The 19,535-nt window shown below is 32.5% G+C and overlaps 1 protein-coding gene across 1 annotated transcript; it reads left to right on the top strand.

Annotated features, from left to right (window-relative positions):
• Positions 1 to 9,283: 9,283 nt before the first annotated feature.
• Positions 9,284 to 17,165, top strand: LOC149968890 (uncharacterized). Its single transcript, XM_090173753.1, has 3 exons — positions 9,284 to 9,388; positions 16,202 to 16,534; positions 17,090 to 17,165. The coding sequence occupies exons 1-2, from the start codon at positions 9,374 to 9,376 to the stop codon at positions 16,517 to 16,519; spliced, it is 333 nt and encodes a 110-aa protein (XP_090029879.1). The 5' UTR covers positions 9,284 to 9,373; the 3' UTR covers positions 16,520 to 16,534; positions 17,090 to 17,165.
• The last annotated feature ends 2,370 nt before the right edge of the window (positions 17,166 to 19,535 follow it).

Here is a 19,535-nt window from a genome sequence, read left to right as displayed (position 1 = left end):
GATTTTAAAAGTACATGTACCTAATTGAAATAAACTTTCCCTTTAAACTTGAATAAACGCTTAATCCGGGATTTCGGAGTACGGTAAGGAGTAGGGTAAGAAGAGTAACGCTATGACGTCATTTTACTCCGATTCTGTGGTGGCGAATAGTTTGAGTCGCAGCTAAAACGTTTTTCCAAAATGGCTAGCTAGCAGACGACAAAATCAGATTTACTCCGTTACACCTCCTTTTCAGAAAGAGTAAAAAGAGTAGCCTTAATACTGCGGAACAAGCGAATAGTTTATGGGCCGGAGTAATTCACATCGCCGGAACAGGCGAATTAAACGTTTTAGGTTAAAAAGAGTAAGCCTTTAGTATATATATATAAATCATAGAACATAGTTTCTAAATCATAAAAAAATAGGAAATTTTAAATGCAATCAGTAAATGTAGTATGAAATCAGATAATGTAGATCTCGCGAAGAAATAAACATCACAAAACGTTTAAAAAACCTTCATTAGTCACTAATCGATTAGGCGTGACACGATTAGTGTAACGCGAAGCCTTTTAACAGTAACAAAAAAGGATTCGCTCCATTATTTTTAATTCAAACGGAATCCTTTTACTGACAAAGTTATAATTTATGTGAATTGATCAGGAAACAGAACAGAGAAAGCTCTCTTAAAAATTATGGGACTTTCTCGATTCGCCGCGAAGATTAAAAACCACCGACACTTTTAAGACACACTCGATTAAGCTTTCTTATCCAGAATAAAATTTCTTTAAGCTAGTAAGAACGTAATTTGAGTGAAATTTGATCGTTTGGTACCACCGCGTGCCCACCAATATTAGAAAATGCTTCTATGATAGTACCGCAATCTTTACAACTTTGCATAGACAACAGTGCTTAAATAGTTTGGTTCAATCATTACTATTTTTATTATTAATATTAATATGATATTTATTAATGTTAAATATGGTGATATTATATCTTATATCATGAGTAACATAATACGATATTATGATACTTATGCTTATATGAATTTCTAAATAGTGTTCAATTGCTGTGTATATCCTTGAAGATCTGTACTGTTGATATGCACATTACTCTATTCTATTATATTATATTCAATTTACCATTTACATTATTCATATTATTTTCTATTTTTCATATTTTGTACAAATGTTTTAATATTTTGTACAAATTTTTTATACCTTAATTTTTTAAATGCGAATTAGGGCAGTTAATACTATTTAACAAAAATTTTATTAGTAATATTATTTAACAAAAATTTTATTAGTAATATTATTTAACAAAAATTTTATTAGTAATATTATTTAACAAAAATTTTATTAGTAATGTTATTTAACAAAAAATTTATTAGTAATATTATTTAAAAACAATTATTATTAGTAATATTATTTAAAAAAATTATTATTAATATTATTTTATAAATCCCCAAATATTTGGTGCTGAGTTCAATACCCGACGACTTGCATCGCTGTTGTTGCTATGAAGATCGAAAATGATAATTTATTTTCGTACCTCCAGGCTCCAATTATCATTAGGTCCATACCACCCAATTAAAACTCCCATTGTTAGTAATTTCACTTCTCAAAAGTAAAACACTTTTGGAAATATACTGGTAATTGTTTTGTTTGAATTGGAGATATTTTAGTACTACTCAGAAACTTCTGGAATCTCTTTTATGGAATTTCGTTAAAGGGACAGTGAACAAGCTAATTTTATTTTGGGAGCAACGTTAAATATTTTTTAACCACCGATTGTGAAATTTTATCTCCTGAGCCCATCCTAAATTCAGTGGTACCTATTTGATTGTCTGAAGAAGCTTTTGATATATAACGTAGCCCTATATTAACAACCAAACGCCAATGACATTTTTACCAAAAATCAAATTTGTTTCTGTACTCACAATTGTCAGTTGCAATTTCCAAAAGCCCTCCGGTAATCTTAAGAGAAAGTCATAAAAATGTTAAATTGTGGATTATATTTATAATATAATAAATAACAAATAAATTAATCGATTAATAAATAAATAAATAAATAAATAAATAAATAAAAAATGATAATTAAAAAATAATAAAAAAATAATAAAAAAAATAAATAAAAAATAAAGTAGCTAGATGACTTGGGTATTAGTCTAGCTGATAATTAATAATGTATCAGGTTCTTGAAGAATATTAAAATTTACGTACTGTTTAAAAAAATATGCTTCCTGTTATCTTGAAAGTCCCCTTCATTTTTACCCTGGTGAAAGAGCTTAGTGCTTTAGCGTACCCAAAAAGAAACCCTGGTGACGCCACTGATTGCAACCTTAGTCCTGTGAAATATAAGTTATTCTGATTTTTGTGTCTTTGCTGCTAGCACTTACAAGGAGACAACCCGAGGTGGTTATCACCGATTTTGTTGAAACTCGGGAGTTAGGTAGACCTTATGGTAGTATGAAAATACCCAAAGGGAAAAGTTTCAATAGGTTTTAGTTTTCCTATGGCAAACGAAAATTGTTTTGACCTCTCCATTTAAAAAAGCATGGGATTTTCTCGGTTACCAAAATTTTGTTAAAACTTACCCAAAACGATGAATTTTACTTAATTAATGATTTTGGGTAAAATTGATTAATTTTGGTTAAGTTTTGAAAATTTAACTTTTAAAAAAAATTTATGTAAGTGAAACCGAGAAAATCCAATGCTTTTTTAAATAGAGATTTTGTTTTGAGAGATCAAAAACATTTTCGGTTGCCATTGCAACTTTTCCCTTTGGCAAATTTCGTACTACTATAAGGTCTACCTAACCCCGACTTTCAACAAAATCGGTGATAACCACCTTATCTCCCCCATAACTATTTTCGAAAAGTATATCTTAAGTTAGTTCGTACATTCTCAGTAGAATAAATAGGTTCTTGTTTGGACTAATTGATTTCTCTCATTAAAGCGCGTATTTGTAAAGAAAACAAAGTAAAAGATAAAATTATATTAATTCCTTAATTTAATAGAGCTTAAGCACGCACTCGAAAACGTCTAAAAAGAGTGTAGATGTAACTTTATTGTGTGCCGTCTGCTTAGCTTTTTTACTAATTTAAATCGGAAATAATTAAATCCATTTGGAGAATGAAACATTTTTCAATTTAATAAAACAGTTTTTCATTATTTCAAAAAAAAGAGCTTTGTTTCCTCGACTCGAAAATGGATGGTTTTTTCCCTGCCCCGAGGGGGTTGTTCATTTTCTTCTTAGATACCGCGTAATTACCTTGGCACGTTATAACGATACAAATATTCGCGGCGGGAAAACATTTCCATTGATATTGTAATACGCTAACGTTAATTGTTTTGAAAGAGCGTAAAACACGAAGCCTTGGCATCGGTACAAATTAATGAACCCTAATGAAGACGCTTTGCTTGTTATGCGCAAGTTCTTCATCAAATACCACCAGAGATTTTAAAAGATTAAAGCTCGTGCAGTTTTGGTTTGTAGCTGGCTAATGGTTAGTTATGTTTAAAATAAAAATAATTTTATGCTCCATATGGTATAACATTCAACAATAATTTGTTTTTGAAGGAAACATGACAACGGGATAAATTTTCCTCTAAGCGGAAATCTTAGTAGAAATATAGCGGGACCTTTCATAGATTTTAGTAGGAGTTTTCTACAGATAGATTACAGACAATTTTGATGTTATAATTTAAATTATTATTCACGTAAATTTTATTTAAATTTGGCGTTTAGATTTCAACTTAGAAAAAGAGTTTGGTTGTTTTAAAAATATACAGTTTTGTTTATGGCACTTTAAAGACAATTTAAAGTTAATCGCTTAGATGAGTCTAAAGTTATTGGTGTCTCGTCTGGTATCCCACATTACCCCTAAATGTACAAAATCCTACAGAAAATAATATGAGTAAAAATTATGCCATGAGGTATATTTTTCGTTGTTAGATTATGGGAAATTACCCATTTTGTGGGAATTTTCGGGGAAAAGGTAGTATTTTTTTAATGTTGATTTTGTGGGAATTTTCATGTCTGCGAGTATTTATTAATTTCACTATCAATAGAAAGCTCAAAATTATGTGGATTAGTGTATTTTCGTTAATCTTCGGATGTGCCTCCTAATACTACAATCAAAAAAGTCGGCCAAGGTTATTTGAAGAGTGGACGATACTGTTCGAAAAAAGAAAAAGATACACACGAAGTACATTTTTACGCCAAAAGGTATTTTTTCACGATTTTATGTATTAAATATGATATACTAAATATCAGTTGATAGTTTTTATTGAATTAAAAAGCTAAATTTTAAATTACTAAAATATAAAGCGCAAAAATTACGTAACAATATCAACCGCATTAGATTGCCATTTTGAAATTTTAAGATCACGTGGTACAAACGACCTTGCAAGACTCCCTCGGAGTCTCTCGAGCTGATTGATACGCGGGGAGAAATAAAATGCACTGTGGAAGGCTATCGAAAACATGTCCTCTTAATTTACTGTCGATGATTCAATTTAATGCCGATAGATGATAATAATTCAATGGTAATAGATCGTATTAATTCTTCACAGTCACAGAAATTGAAATAAAATATCAACCGTTTGATTCGTCAGAAGAAAAATTGTTTATTCGGAGGTGTTACGGCGAGCGTGGTTTACTCAAGTGGAAAATAGCCTTTTAACAAATAATTATATACTCAAGACTTAAAAATGTTATAGTTTTCGTACCCGCGAAAGCCAGTGAAAGGCGTAAATTTCTCGATTCATTTTGAAAATTGGATTTATAAATACAGTTACGGGATAATCTTAAAAGCAAAACACTCAAGTCTTCCCTGTAATTACACAAACCACTTTCGCAATTTCGTAGTTTTGCCAGCTGATTATCAAAACGACATCCCCGAAATAATACCGAATCAATGAAAATAAATCTAAATATTAAAATTTAATCGATAACAAATCTAAGATTTTGTCGATAATAAATCTAAAATCTTATCGGTAATAAATCTAAAATCTTATCGATAATAAATCTAAAATCTTATCGATAATAAATCTAAAATCTAATATCTTATCGTTAAAAAATATAACATTTATCTTATCGATAAAAATGAAATCTTTTCGATTGGAAATATAAATCTAATTGATAAAAAATATAAATCTAATTGATAAAAATATAAATCATATTGATAAAAATATAAATCTAATTGATAAAAATATAAATCTAATTGATAAAAAATATAAGTTCTTATAGATAATAAATATCAGTTCTTATAGATGATAAATATAAGTTCTTATAGATAATAAATATAAGTTCTTATAGATAAAAAATATAAATCTAATTGATAAAAAATATAAGTTCTTATAGATAATAAATATCAGTTCTTATAGATGATAAATATAAGTTCTTATAGATAATAAATATAAGTTCTTATAGATAAAAAATATAAATCTAATTGATAAAAAATATAAGTTCTTATAGATAATAAATATCAGTTCTTATAGATGATAAATATAAGTTCTTATAGATAATAAATATAAGTTCTTATAGATAAAAAATATAAATCTAATTGTTAAAAATATAAATCTAATTGATAAAAATATTAATCTAATTGATAAAAATATAAATCTAATTGATAAAAAATAGTTCTTATAGATAATAAATATAAGTTCTTATAGATGATAAATATAAGTTCTTATAGATAATAAATATAAGTTCTTATAGATAATAAATATAAGTTCTTATAGATAATAAATATAAGTTCTTATAGATAATAAATATAAGTTCTTATAGATAATAAATCTAAGATATCATCGATAAAACAACCCCAAAATCCAATCGATAAAAAAAATTAAAATCCGGACGTCAAAAAACCAGGTGTCCATGTACAAGTAATATAGTAAATCCAATAAAGATTGTCAAGGCGATATCTTCGGAATAATATCGAATAGTGAAACATTTTACCAGTTAATAATAGAGCGATCACGTATTTATTTCCTTGCTTAAAATAGGTCTCAGATATTTTTAAATAATTAAGAAAAGGTGGATACTTTCCAAATAAAATTGTTTCTTTGGAAAACAAATCCTTAATTTTTTCATCATAATTTAAAAAAATTTAAATCTAAAATCTAAAATCTAAAATATTTTAAATCTAAAATCTTGAATTTTTAAATCTAAAATCTTGAATTTTTTAAATCTAAAATCTAGAATATTTAAAATTTAAAACCTAAATTTTTTAAATTTGAAATCTAAAATCTAAAATATTTTAAATCTAAAATCTAGAACATTTAAAATTTAAAATCTAGAATTTTTTATTTTTAAAATGTAGAAATGAAAAAAAAATTGGAAAACAAAACATTTAAAAAAAATTAAATGTCGTACGGCAACTTTCCATGTACAATCATATTTCATAAATTCTAAAAACCATAATTGTTTCCGCGGTTAAATTATTATACGGTGAGAGTTAAATACATATGACGGATACTAAGTGGTTAAAATGAAAAATGTATTTTTAAATTTCATTATTTTATTTAAAACATAAATAAATTAAAAAAAATAAACTTTACATATTAAGATTGTAAGTAGTTAATTTCAACATCAACCCTTAAAGGCGTTTTTCTAATCGTTTCTTTCAAGAATTTTTTTCCAAAAATAGCTAAAAATTTTCGCCATTTTAAAACTATGTTTTTTTTTACTATAATCAAAAATGTATAGAGTAATTTATACTTGGAGAATGACTATGTTGAAACCATCCACAGTAATGATCCACTTGCATCATGTTCTAGTCGAAAGACGTCGTATTAATGGAACCATTGAATGGATCTACCGCACTGATTTGATTTTCTTTCGCATCGCAGCATGAGGAGCCGGGTTCCATATAAACTTGTTCAGGTTAATGGTAATAGTTAGTGTAGGGAGTTGTTGGCTCGCGTGGCATGAAGGGCTTGCCACCACCCTCCTACGCATTGTAACCCGGCCACCTGGTTTAAGGCATTATAAGTCGCTAGATGACTGGGGCCTAAGCCCTGGGTATTAGCCTAGCTGATTATTATTATTATTAAATTGGGTGCAACGGTAAAAATCATCTCAACATCACCATTCTCCCCGACATAAATACATTCTTGCTCTTATTAATTCTTGCTCTTATTAATTTAGGTAAATACCGCTACTTACAAAAACAATCAAAACATTAACAAAATATTAGAAAACAATTGAATTTTGAAAAACACAATCTATTTAAAAAATTTACCACATACCGTGGTTTAAGAAAAGCGTCTAAAATTATGTTTCCGGAACTTTCAGTGAAGGCTTTTTTCTCATTACAAAGAAATTAAACAATGCCGCAAAACATTTTCTCTTTTTCACGTGGAAGTTTTAAAAATGGTTAGATCGCTAGAAGAGACAATGGCTCTTAAGACAGAAGCGAGAAACTGAGAAATTAAGTTCTATTCGCATGCACGATACCACACCTTTTAGTCTAGTTATTTTGCCCAACATCTGGCGATTCCATCCACGATGTTGAACAACAAAATTAACATGACTTTTTGGGCACATTAAAGGGCCACTGAATTGTATGAATTTCGGAAAAGGTATTTAATGTGCCAGCATTTTATTGGTTGTGCAGGGGAGGAGCTACGTTAAATTCGGGCCAAATGTTTGAAATGGTTATGTGGCCCTTCAAAATTTTCGTAATCGACTAGTATTTAAATGGTCTTTTGTAATAAAAGTATAAAGTAATGTTTTTCGCCGGCTAAGGTGCAATATTACTTTGGACTACGCCAAAAATTGAATCGCATAAAGTATTTTACTGTACTTTTCATTTAAATTAAATAAAATGAATTAACTTAAAAACAAGTTCACACAATGAATTTTAATGCTGCATTAATTCAAATAAAAAGTATTGCTTATGCAACAATCTTATCAAATAAAACTTGGTCTGGTGACTCAGAGAAAAACTGTTTTACATTTTTATTATTTAATTTTTATTAAAATGCCTAGAAATAGATAGAAAGAAGCAATTACTACAGAGGTAACTAAGTTTAATTAATATTAAATCAAATTTTAGTTTGTTTTAAAGATACCATCAAAGTATCAAACAGTTAAACGGGACAAAGGCATTAACTTATTTGGTTATTTTCAATTAAATATATTTTCTTTCATTCATTCATTCTTTCTTTCATTAATTAAATAAATTGATTGATTAATTTAAGAAGTATTTGATTGATTAATAAATAAATAAAATGCTTTTAAAGTTATAGAGAAAACGATGTGTGCAAATTTTGTATAACCATTGTTGTTTTCTAATAAACGCTTACCTAATGGTTGGGTAGGCTTAAAAAAAATAATCAAATGATTATTTAACTAAATAATTAAAATAAAAAGTATTAATTAACTAAATAATTAAAATAAAAAGTATTAATTAACTAAATAATTAAAATAAAAAGTATTAATTAACTAAATAAATGAAAATTATTTGATTATTAATTTATTAACTAAATAAATGAAAATTATTTGATTATTAATTTATTAACTAAATAAATGAAAATTATTTGATTATTAATTTATTAACTAAATAAATGAAAATTATTTGATTATTAATTTATTAACTAAATAAATGAAAATTATTTGATTATTAATTTATTAACTAAATAAATGAAAATTATTTGATTATTAATTTATTAACTAAATAAATGAAAATTATTTGATTATTAATTTATTAACTAACTAAATAAATGAAAATTATTTGATTATTAATTTATTAACTAAATAAATGAAAATTATTTGATTATTAATTTATTAACTAAATAAATAAAAATATTTAAAAAAAATTAATTAAATGAAAAATTAATTATTTAAATAAATAAATAAGTAAAAGCATTTTTTTAAATAATTAACTAAATAAATTATTTGATCATTGATTTATTGATCAAATATATAAATAAAATTATTTTATAAAATATTAGAATAAAAATACCTTTTGATACTTTTTATTTAATTCCACTGACGAAAAATGTGTTTTAAGAACCAATTGGTTCGAAAGCAGTGTTGTTCAACACAGTTGTTCTCTAGAAAGGTTGGCTCGTGCGAATTGGCTTTTCTCTCTCGGAACGCCTCTGAGAAAGTACACCTTTCGGAGTGAAGCGTTCGAATGGGCCGAAAACGAGGTTAACGGTTTCGTTTCGAGGGAAGAGAATCGGAAGTTCCTTCAATGGGGGGGTGGGGGGCGGAAAGCAACGGGAGGGGCAGGCTTAAAAGAAAAGCGAATCCCAATCGGACGCTCACTGACAGGAGCACTTTCGCCCGAGAAACAACTGCCCGTTCACCGTCCACTGCTCACCGACTCAGTCTCACCCACGACCAGATCCTTCTCTTCCGAACGACACCCGAGGATTACACGATGACCAAGCTCATAGTAAGTTCCTTTCGTTTTGCTGGTTCATCCACCAGGGTCTTATATTTAAAAGACCCTATTACTTGCGTAAAAATCAATTGTAGTCAGAATTGCACCCTTAATATTATCTTATATAAACGTTTTATAGGTAGAATGATTTATATATACAACCGAATCCTAAAATATTTTTATAATTATTATTTTTACAATAATAATTTATTTAAAGAATACATTTTTCAAAATATTTTTTTGCAAAAAGCAATTCAATAATCATTTTTACAAAAAAAACTAAATTCAAAAGTGCCAAATTGTACTAATTATTTACACAAAACCAATATTCAAGTGGATTATTTAAAATTAATATTTTTTTAGATAAAAAGAGTTATCTGACATCGTTGATTAGAAACAGATAATAAATAAAATAAATGAATTTATTTTTATCATTTTATTCAAATTACTATTAGCTGCAGATGGTTAAACAAATTGGGTTAATCTGATTTCGATATAATTATTTGGGTGTTATCAGTCAAAATAATTTATGTCTTTGTTGGAAGGATAAGGCATGACTTATAAAACTGAGTGTAAACTCTGTTTAGTAAATCAAAGTTAAGTTTTTATTCTGAAATAAACTGTTTAAAAATATAAGGTTCGGTTTGAGTGACCAAGAAATGAGCATTACCGGAATAGATTTATGACTTAGTTGGATTTAGTTCAGTTATAACATATCTCTAGCGAGAAAAGTATTCAATTACATATTTGGCTTATGTTATCCGCTTGCAGCAGGTACCTAAGCAGATTCTCGCTGATTATTCAAAAATATATAGTGTAGTGCAAAGACCGTCATATATTGGTAATCAAATACCATATTGTCAGAAAAATATGGTTGATCAATAGTCCTAGTCGATACCAAATATTAATTTGCTGCTTTCACAGTTTGACAGGAAAATGAAAGTTGGACATTTTTGTTGTATTTCAAACAAAATAATCTGAATCTGCCGACAGGGTTTTGTTTTGCCTGGTATAAAGCGGTGTTTCTCTACGCACACAAAAAAATACTATTCGCGACCGAAACGAGTCTAGGTGGCGCAACGGAGTTAGCTTCTCCGAGGGGTAGCGCCTATGGACTAGCGTCTGCTACAGACAAATTAAAAAGTCATAACTAAACTTCTCTAAATATTAAATATTATTAATTAATTATATTAATATGCAAGTATCATTATTTATAAAGTCAAATTTAAGAATAACGATGAGGAAAAACTAATAACGTCTGCTTTAGTAGCCACCTATCTTGGTTTTAATGGCGAACAAAAGGGGGCGTAGCGATAGTTTTCGATCGCAAATAGGTAAATATCCCTACGCAGTGTATTTTTATTATTTTACAAGAGATATAAAATTATGGCAAGTAATAACACAGTATATAGTAAGAACACTTTTGGTTGTATGTACGCTGCTATTAAATATCTATATATATCAAAGATTATATAGCTAGTATTTGTCAGAAACGTGCATTTCATAATAAAACGACCGCAACGATCAAATCACTTAAAAAAGTCAAACGGTATTTTAGTCTGCCTGGAGGGCTTTCGTGGGTGCTGGGGTTTCCCTGGCTTAGGGCAGCATTCTCGCTTCAGGCGTAGACAATGGATCAATTACAGTCAAGCAATAAACTGTCCTGTATACGTTATGTTTCAAACCGATACGTTGAAAATGTTTCGTGCGAAATGTCACCAAACAATTGTAGGTTATACAAAAATAGCGCTTTAAATGTAGGGGCACAATTTCGATGTATGTGTTCCTTAATTTCAACCTTGTTATTATTTTGTATTTTATTTTCTAAGATACACATGTATAGTATAAAGGGAGTAGAATCTAAATCGAAAAACCGTTTGTTAACACGCAATAAGACTAGTCTTTAAGGTAATTAGCGCCAATCACCCTTATCTTCTGTCAGTGGCGTAGCCAGGTAGGGCACGTGCTCCCCACCCCCGAAACGTATGGTTGTATGTACAATTTTTTATTTTTTGTTTCACTTTTTTTCATCGTGTGCCCTCCACGAAATCAAATCCGGGCTACACTGCTGTCTTCTGTTAAACCTGGTGACTTTATTTTTACACAAGAGCACCCACACAGCAAGATATAATATTTTCGAGAACCAGGGCCTTCAAGTTACTGTTTATATAGTGCTTGTTAAAATAATGGAAACTTTTCACCTGTAAATAGAACGACGTGTTTTTGCTAAGCCTTAATATGTCAAAAAAGTTAACTGGTTAAAAGTGAACACCTGTTGCATACCTTCCAGGTGAAAAGGTCCCATTATTTCTACAGGCACAATATAAAAAGTAACTTGCAGGTCCTGGCTCTCGGAAATAACACTTCTTGGCAATTTCCTTGAAGATGTTTTATTGAATCACCGATTACGCTTATTAGATGATTATAATGAAAGAAACAAGATGGCACAGCCACAATAGTAGCCTCTTCCTCCTAGCACTCTTGATTTTACCCCTTTGATTAAATACCGCGACTCACCACTGGCATTGTTAGATAGAACTAATACTAATAGAATGACGTCTGAATTAAATTTATATCGAGTTCCGTTGAAAAGAATTCGTCGTTTCGCGGGGTCCTATACAGAGTTATAGCCTGTACTGTATCCTAGCTTACACTGTATTATTCACCTTCACCACCGCCAACATAAGCAACGAAAGTAACAGCCTCTTTCCTCTCTACTAGAGAAAGAGGCTAATAAAAGCTATAAATGCTTAATATTGGCATTTGGTTATAATTTTGCACTGTTTTGGGTTCCTGCATTGTAACACAGCTGCAATTACGACGCCCAGATTTAGGCAGACGCAAGATCATAGCCGCTATCTCGGAACGTCGAAAGAACGCCACCTAGACTCTTTTCAGTCCAATAATAACTCCCAACAGAATATATCTCTTACGCGAGAAGTTTCCATGTAGGCCATCAAAATGAACACGCTCGAAGCAGATTCCGTTGGGCGCGATTTGACAGGAAATCGCGAATCTGAATTTTTTATTGACTCTATAGCCGCGTTCGCACTACGCACTTTGGAAACGTTTTGAAACGGTTTCGAAATATCAAATTCAACATTTTCGGAATCAACTGTATTAATAGGCATACGATAAATACATACGACACCCAAATTTTACAATTTGATATTTCGAAACCGTTTTAAAACGTTTCCAAAGTGCGTAGTGTGACTGAGCACTACCTACTTAATTAATCAAGGCCCGTGCATGCTCGAAAAATAAAATATTTTCCTGTCCTTCAAATTCGCGGCGCGTGTAAGTCGAATCTACCGCTCAGGCCTAGCTTCCTAGGACTGCGTTTGAAGAATAAAACTAATTTCTAAGTATTTTCTTATAAATCTTAATATTTATATTACATTATTTTAAAATCGAAATATTATTTAACCTATAGTTTAAAGTTGAATATTTCGGTAATTTTCAGAAGTAAAACTTTTCGAAATTTTTAGCCAATGCTTAAGAAAATCTTTACTTTTAATGTTATTTTAAGTAGTTAATAGTTTTATACGTGAAAATATTTTATTTTTCGAGCATGCACGGGCCTTGATTAATTACGGAAGCATATTTTACTTATTGTTTCATGCAAATAACATTAGCAAGATAGGTAGTAGAATACTTATCGGGCAAGAGACATGTCATATACTTCGGCTCTTAGTTAAAGTTTTTCGTGTGAAGAATAACAAGCGTCATACTTATGGAATATAGACTTATGATCGTATTTGAGTAAAACTAGCACCCACGGAGAGTAAAAATTATTATCAAGACGTTGAAGGCTCAGTGGTGCGCGCAAATAGAAGAAGAGTTTATTAATAGTTAGTTAGATTTGTACTAGGGAAAAAAAGCACTTGGAAATGACGTAAAAATGGTCATCAGTCCGTGAAGATCACGTTTCGTTAATTGGTGGGGAACGCGAAACGAAATAAATTAGCGCTTAAGAGGAAATACGAAAAACTAAAAGTTGGAGATTTTATCCGTTAAATAAAGAAAAAGAGACAATTTTAAAATCATTTGTGCAAAATCAGGAACTTATATTCAAATCCGTGAAACAATTAACGCTCTTAGAGCAAAATATTTCTTTTCAATTTAATAAAGCATGGATAATTTTACCGGAAGTATTCTTACGGCGTTAGGAAAAGTGAAATTGAATTGCGCTTATTAAAGGGGCTCCAAAGCTCGGTGGCAAAAAAAAGAAAATTGAACATGCTTTTCCTTCCCCCCAACCCCTTACTCGGCCTTGGCAGAGGCGGGCAGAGTCAACCGTAAATTTCGCACTTTACTGACTTTACACACATTTTGCCACCGAACTTTGGAGCCCCTTTAACTGGGCTGTTTCTGACCAACCGTGGCATTATTACAATTAAGAAGGATATAATTAAAACAAGTCGCTGCTCTAGTACCCGATGGCTCAATAGATGGCGTTGTCGGCGAGTGAGTTCACCCAAGGCTTCCCGCAAAAATATAAGTATAACTGTAAAATATGATATAATATAATATTTAGTTTTAATCAGTATTCATATTTAAATTCCACCTTGAAGCAAGTGGCAAACTCTATTTTAGTACTTGAATGGTACGACAGATGTCGTTATCAAAGGACTCCACCCACATTTGGCACGAACCTCCGAAAAATCAGCCTACATCGGTCGCTGCCATAATCCTATAACGGCCAACTTTAATGGCGGGCTGTTCGCGCAACCGCGCGTCATCAAAGTGGGCCGTATTCTTAGCTATAGTTGGTTACCATTGTAACTATGTAGTTAATTTTTTCGGAGTTCCGGTAGGAAGTGGGTGGTGGAGTTGTTAGCCCTTTCGCCTCGCAGCAAGAGGAGCCGGGTTCGGTCCCAGCTTGTGGTACTGGGTGAAAACTCGGAACAACTCGTTCCGCGTTGAGTTTGCAAGTTCTCTCCCCCCTGGTTTAAGGGGTTTCCCCTTCTATAAAAACTTCTTGAGGTTAACGGTAATAGTTAGTGTAGGGAGCTGTTGGCTCGATCGCGTGGCATGCAGGGCTTGGAATCACCCGAATACAAATTGTAACCCGGCCACCAGAATTAATGGCTTCAAAAGTCGCTTGATGACTTAGGCCTAAGGTGGTGCCTTGGGTATTAGCCTAGCTGATTTAGAAGAATTTAGAAATACACGCTATTGACAACGCTCTAGACAGTAATTCGAATGTACGAGGTTTATATTATCTTTGATTATAATAAATAACTTTTAGATTGAACGAAAATAAGTTAAAATATAAAACGGTACACACATGTTTCTCATCAGAGATTATAAGTATATTTTAAAGAGTTACGAGAATTAAACTTAACCCCTTTTTTTTCTTGAGAGAACCCAAACGGTGTCGGCCGAAGACCTTAGACACCAACATCCTCACCGGTTAAACTGATAAATTGTTGAAATTTGTTGCCGGGTGAGAGAATTAAAATATAAAATTAGGGGACGTTCATTAACCCCTGTTAATGTTTAGTCACGTTTTCTGCCAACAGACGGAATAAGAACTCCCTCAACGTAGTGCTGTATTGTTAGAGTAAAGCCGAATTAAATAGTCTCTAACCAGTGGTGAGAAAGAGCCTGCATCCTTTGAAACATCATCATTTAATTAATTAATATCTCAGCTTCAAAGTAAGCAAACAAAAAAAGAGTTGTTAAATGCCTAGAAGTGTTGAAACTGTAATGAATAATATAAAAAGTAAAATAAGGCGCTTTAAGTATCGAGTAAAATGGTTAAAATGACTCAAAATATTTAATAATATTTTTAAAATAACTAAGGCTCTAAATTGGATATGTGCTTAAAACAGAGTTTATATTATAAAACAAACCCCAGCCATCTTACGCCATTCTCAAAAAATATAGATATATATATATCTTTTTTAAATTTGTGAAAATGTTTTGTTTTTAGTCGGTTAGTCAAGTTGAAGATTTGTTTCAAAATAACTAAATTATTAATTAAAATATTGCACTGAACCAATTCGAAAATACATATCATAGTTTTATCTAAAAAAAATTATTATTCTATCAAAAACCAAATGCCAGGAAAATTGATCCAAAATATACATAATTCGTGATATTCGCACATTAGTTTGCACAGCTCAACTCATTTGAGAGCGAGAATGTAAGAGTGGAACGCCGATTTCACCTCTCAAATAATCGCGAGAAAAGCGCTGATATCACCTCTCAAATAATCAAATAAGCGTGAGACGAGCACTGATTCCGCCTCTCAAATGAGCGTATGAGAAGAATACGCCGCGAAGGTGAACTGACATCCAGCTAGCGAGTACGAGTGGTGCGCGAGCTGAGCGACTCTTTAAGCAAAATGCCCATCGATATTTACACATTGAGTTGCGAATATAGTACCTTTAGAGACAAAATTTGTATTTGATGGCTGAAGGCACTTTCTGGAAACCATGCACGATTCGAAACATTTATTATTAGTCGGTGGCGTCATCTACCGCAAGGTAGCAGTGAGAATAATTTAGGCCAGTGGCGCTATCTACCACTAACGTGAAACGAGTATAAGCAGACGGCATTTAAAAAATATATATTTTCTTTGAAAGATAGGTGACGCCACCGACTAATAATAACTGTTTTGGTTCGTACAGGATTTCAAGAAAGTGTTCCTCAAGACCCAGCCACAGCAGATATAAATTGTGTTTCTAGAAGTACTATATTCCCAACTCAATGTATTTACAGGATTAAAGGGCCAACAATTAAATGCATTGAAAGCAGTACTTGGAAGTTAAGCTTGAAAGCAAAGCTAAATCCAGCTCTAATTTTATGCGCTGTTAGTTTGCAGCGTTGCTGGCATTGTCCCTGATGGCCCTGGTCTTGTCCGGTATCCCATCGTATGGAAAATTCGGCTACAACCTGGTCATTCACCATCCCAGCCATCACGGATACGGCTACGGCGGCAAGAGCGTCCGCTACGATCATCGCTACATCTACCCTAGTCATCATCAACATCACCACTTCGACCATCATGACCATCATCACGACGACCACCACAAAGAATACGACTTCGGATACGGAGGCCACGAGTTGCACGGACACCAAGAGGATTACGATGGCATCGACTTCGACGACGAAGCAGGATATGCTGGAAAATAATCCACCGATTTCTGCGTAAGGCCTTTTAATGTGCTCACTAGTAGGATTACTACCACACGTACTCTCCAAAGATTGTGATTAAATGAATTGTTCGAATAGTGATTGAAATGATTAAATTGTGATATAAATGATTAAAGTGTTATTGAAATGATTAAATTCTGGTTTAAATGATTAAACTGTTATTGAAATGATTAAATTCTGGTTTAAATGATTTAGCTCTTATTGACCATGGTTAAATATAATAATTAAAATGGGTTTTAGTGACTTCGTGGTTAAAATACTTTATTATTAAGTCTGTTTAAAATACGCAACAGATTTCGAAGGAAAAAACATTAAGTGATAAAATTTGTAATACAAGTATTTTAACCATGTATCAGCAGCGTTACTAAAACTCATTTTAAATAGAAATCATTTAATATTAACTAATTTTTAAACATTTCACCATGATTATTAAAATACCCAAAAAATTAGTGATGTGCCGTCTTTATTTCAATTCAAAGTTAATTAAGTTGCTTTTGGGAGAGTGAAAACAATTGTAATTAAATTTTATGATTCCACTATCCGTTTCAGACCTTCAATTCGACAGAAATTTACGTCGCAAAGCGCACCAGTTAACGAGCATTGGTACACCACCGTCATCATCAAAATGGAATCAACCTCAGTTCGAAGAATGAACAAACAAAAATGGCGTATTCTGTGTTCGGTGCCAAAGTAATTTATCATTTCCAGACTTTCTGGTATATATTATGTATGTACTGAAATAAATTATTATCGGTAAATAAGCCTAGTGATTTATTGGGAGCTCCTTCATATAGATAAATTGACGTTATTCCTAGTAGGAATAAAGTTGTGGGGAACTAGCGATCATCATTTGGGTGTTGATTTTCGTTAAGAGCCACCGAAAGCCCGGCACCCACAGAATCGGTGTTTATTTTATTATATTATAAAAATGTTGAAATCGTGTATAGTTCCAAAATAGATGGCGCAAGGTGTAAATAACTTTGATTCCGAATGCGGGGCTTCGGCGGCTCTAAACGCATAAGTGAAACCAAAATCACCACCCGGTCGCTACCATAGAAATCGAAATGAGACTAGAAACACGATTAGATTGTGCAGAGACGTACGAATTAGAACGCTGCCATGAGAGTGGAATCGCCAGTATTCTTTGTGAGAGCACGCCATCTATTTTAAAATATTTAAAGTTTATATTCTTTTCAATAATCAACTAGGAACCACCTTAGGCCTAAGTCATCATGCGACTTTTAGAGCCATTAATTCTGGTGGCCGGATTACAATGCGTAGTTCGAATAGATCAAGATAACGACGGCGACCTACGCACTACTAATAGACTAAAATAAACGTTTTTTTATAGTATTTACATGTTTTTACTTTGTATATAAATATATAGAAGTAATATGGTAAACACGTTCAGTTCTCAATAAACCTTTGTTTTATTAAGTTCGTGTCTTAATTTATGCCAACATCATAATTCTAACAAGATTGGTAACGTTCGAATCTTTGGAAGCAAGGTTTATGCATCAGTTCCTAAGCCGAAGCGAACTAAGTGGGAAGACCGAGCTGTTGAAGGGATTCTAGTAAGCTATGGCGTGGCCTCGAAGGGTTACCGTATTCTCAATCCACAAACTGGCAAGGTCTTCACGAGCAGAAGCGTCAAATTCAATGAGAATTCATACGACAACGTAATGGCGACCACGACAGATCCAGATGAGGGCGTTAGCAGAGATGATCCTAAGTTATCCTACGTATCAATCGATTCTCTGGTCAATCAATTTGATGATCTGGTTTCCGAAGGAGAGTACGAAACCGCCTCGGAATCGGAAGAAACCACAACGGATACATGGTCTGAAGATGCCGGAAAGACTCAATTAAGACTGTCAAAAAGGTCTAACAAGGGAATTCTACCACGGAGGCTAACGTATAAAGTAACAACAGAACACGTGAGAGAACCATCATCTTGGGACGAGGTCATGGCCATGCCCAAAAGCGAAAAATCCAAATGCATGGCGGCAGCTGAAGAAGAAATCAACTCCCTTGAAGAACGAGATACCTGGAAATTAACTCGCTTACCTGAAGGACAAAAGGCAAATGGGTTTTTAAGACGAAATACGACCAACATGGGAAGCTTAAAAAATACCAGGCACGTCTCGTTGCGAAGGGGTATTCGCAAAAATTTGGTGAAGACTACGAAGCAACCTTTGCACCTGTCGTTAAATACGACACCGTCAGAATTCTTCTACGAATCGCCGCCGCAAAACCTATGCACGTACGTCATTTCGATGTCAAAATAGCCTTCTTGCACGGGGACAGCGAAGAAGATTTGTATATGGAACAGCCGCCAGGTTTCATACAGATTGGACAAGAAGAGTTGGTAGGCAAGCTCAAGCGAAGCATATATGGTCTCAAACAATCGGCGCGAGCGTGGAATCAAAAAGCTAACAAAGTACTTCTCGACCATGGCTTCACGAAGAGCAAAGGGGATCCTTGTTTATACTGCAAAGAAGAAAAGAATGACACCTGGGTTTACATACTGTTAAACGTCGACGATCTTCTGGTTGCTAATGAGAATGAAGATACAATAAATGACCTACAAAGAAAGCTGAATCATCACTTCGAATTCAAAGACTCGGGTGAAATCTCTTACTACCTTGGAATCGAAGTTGAAAGCTCCAGCGACGGAAGTTTTAAAATTCACCAGGCATGCAAGATCAAACAAATGTTGGACGACTTCGGTATAAAAAATGCCAAAACATCAAAAACGGCCATGGATCTCGAATACCCCAAGTTAAAAGGCGAGGAAGACCGCCTACCAAACAATACGCTATATAGGAAAGCAATCGGAGTCCTCCTTCATATCACAACTGTAACCAAACCAGACATTGCCATCGCTGTTGGTATCTTATGCAGAAGAGTGTCTAACCCAAGAGAACGTGACTGGACTGCAGCAAAGCGTGTCATATGTGATCTGGTTGTGACAACTACTACAAGTATTTGGTTT

This window comes from Leiobunum rupestre, chromosome 1, assembly GCF_980474605.1.
Source record: "Leiobunum rupestre chromosome 1, qqLeiRupe1.1.hap1, whole genome shotgun sequence".
Lineage (NCBI taxonomy): Eukaryota > Metazoa > Arthropoda > Arachnida > Opiliones > Sclerosomatidae > Leiobunum > Leiobunum rupestre.
The sequence above is the reverse complement of the archived record's forward strand: the minus strand, read 5'-3'. Positions and strand labels throughout refer to the sequence as shown.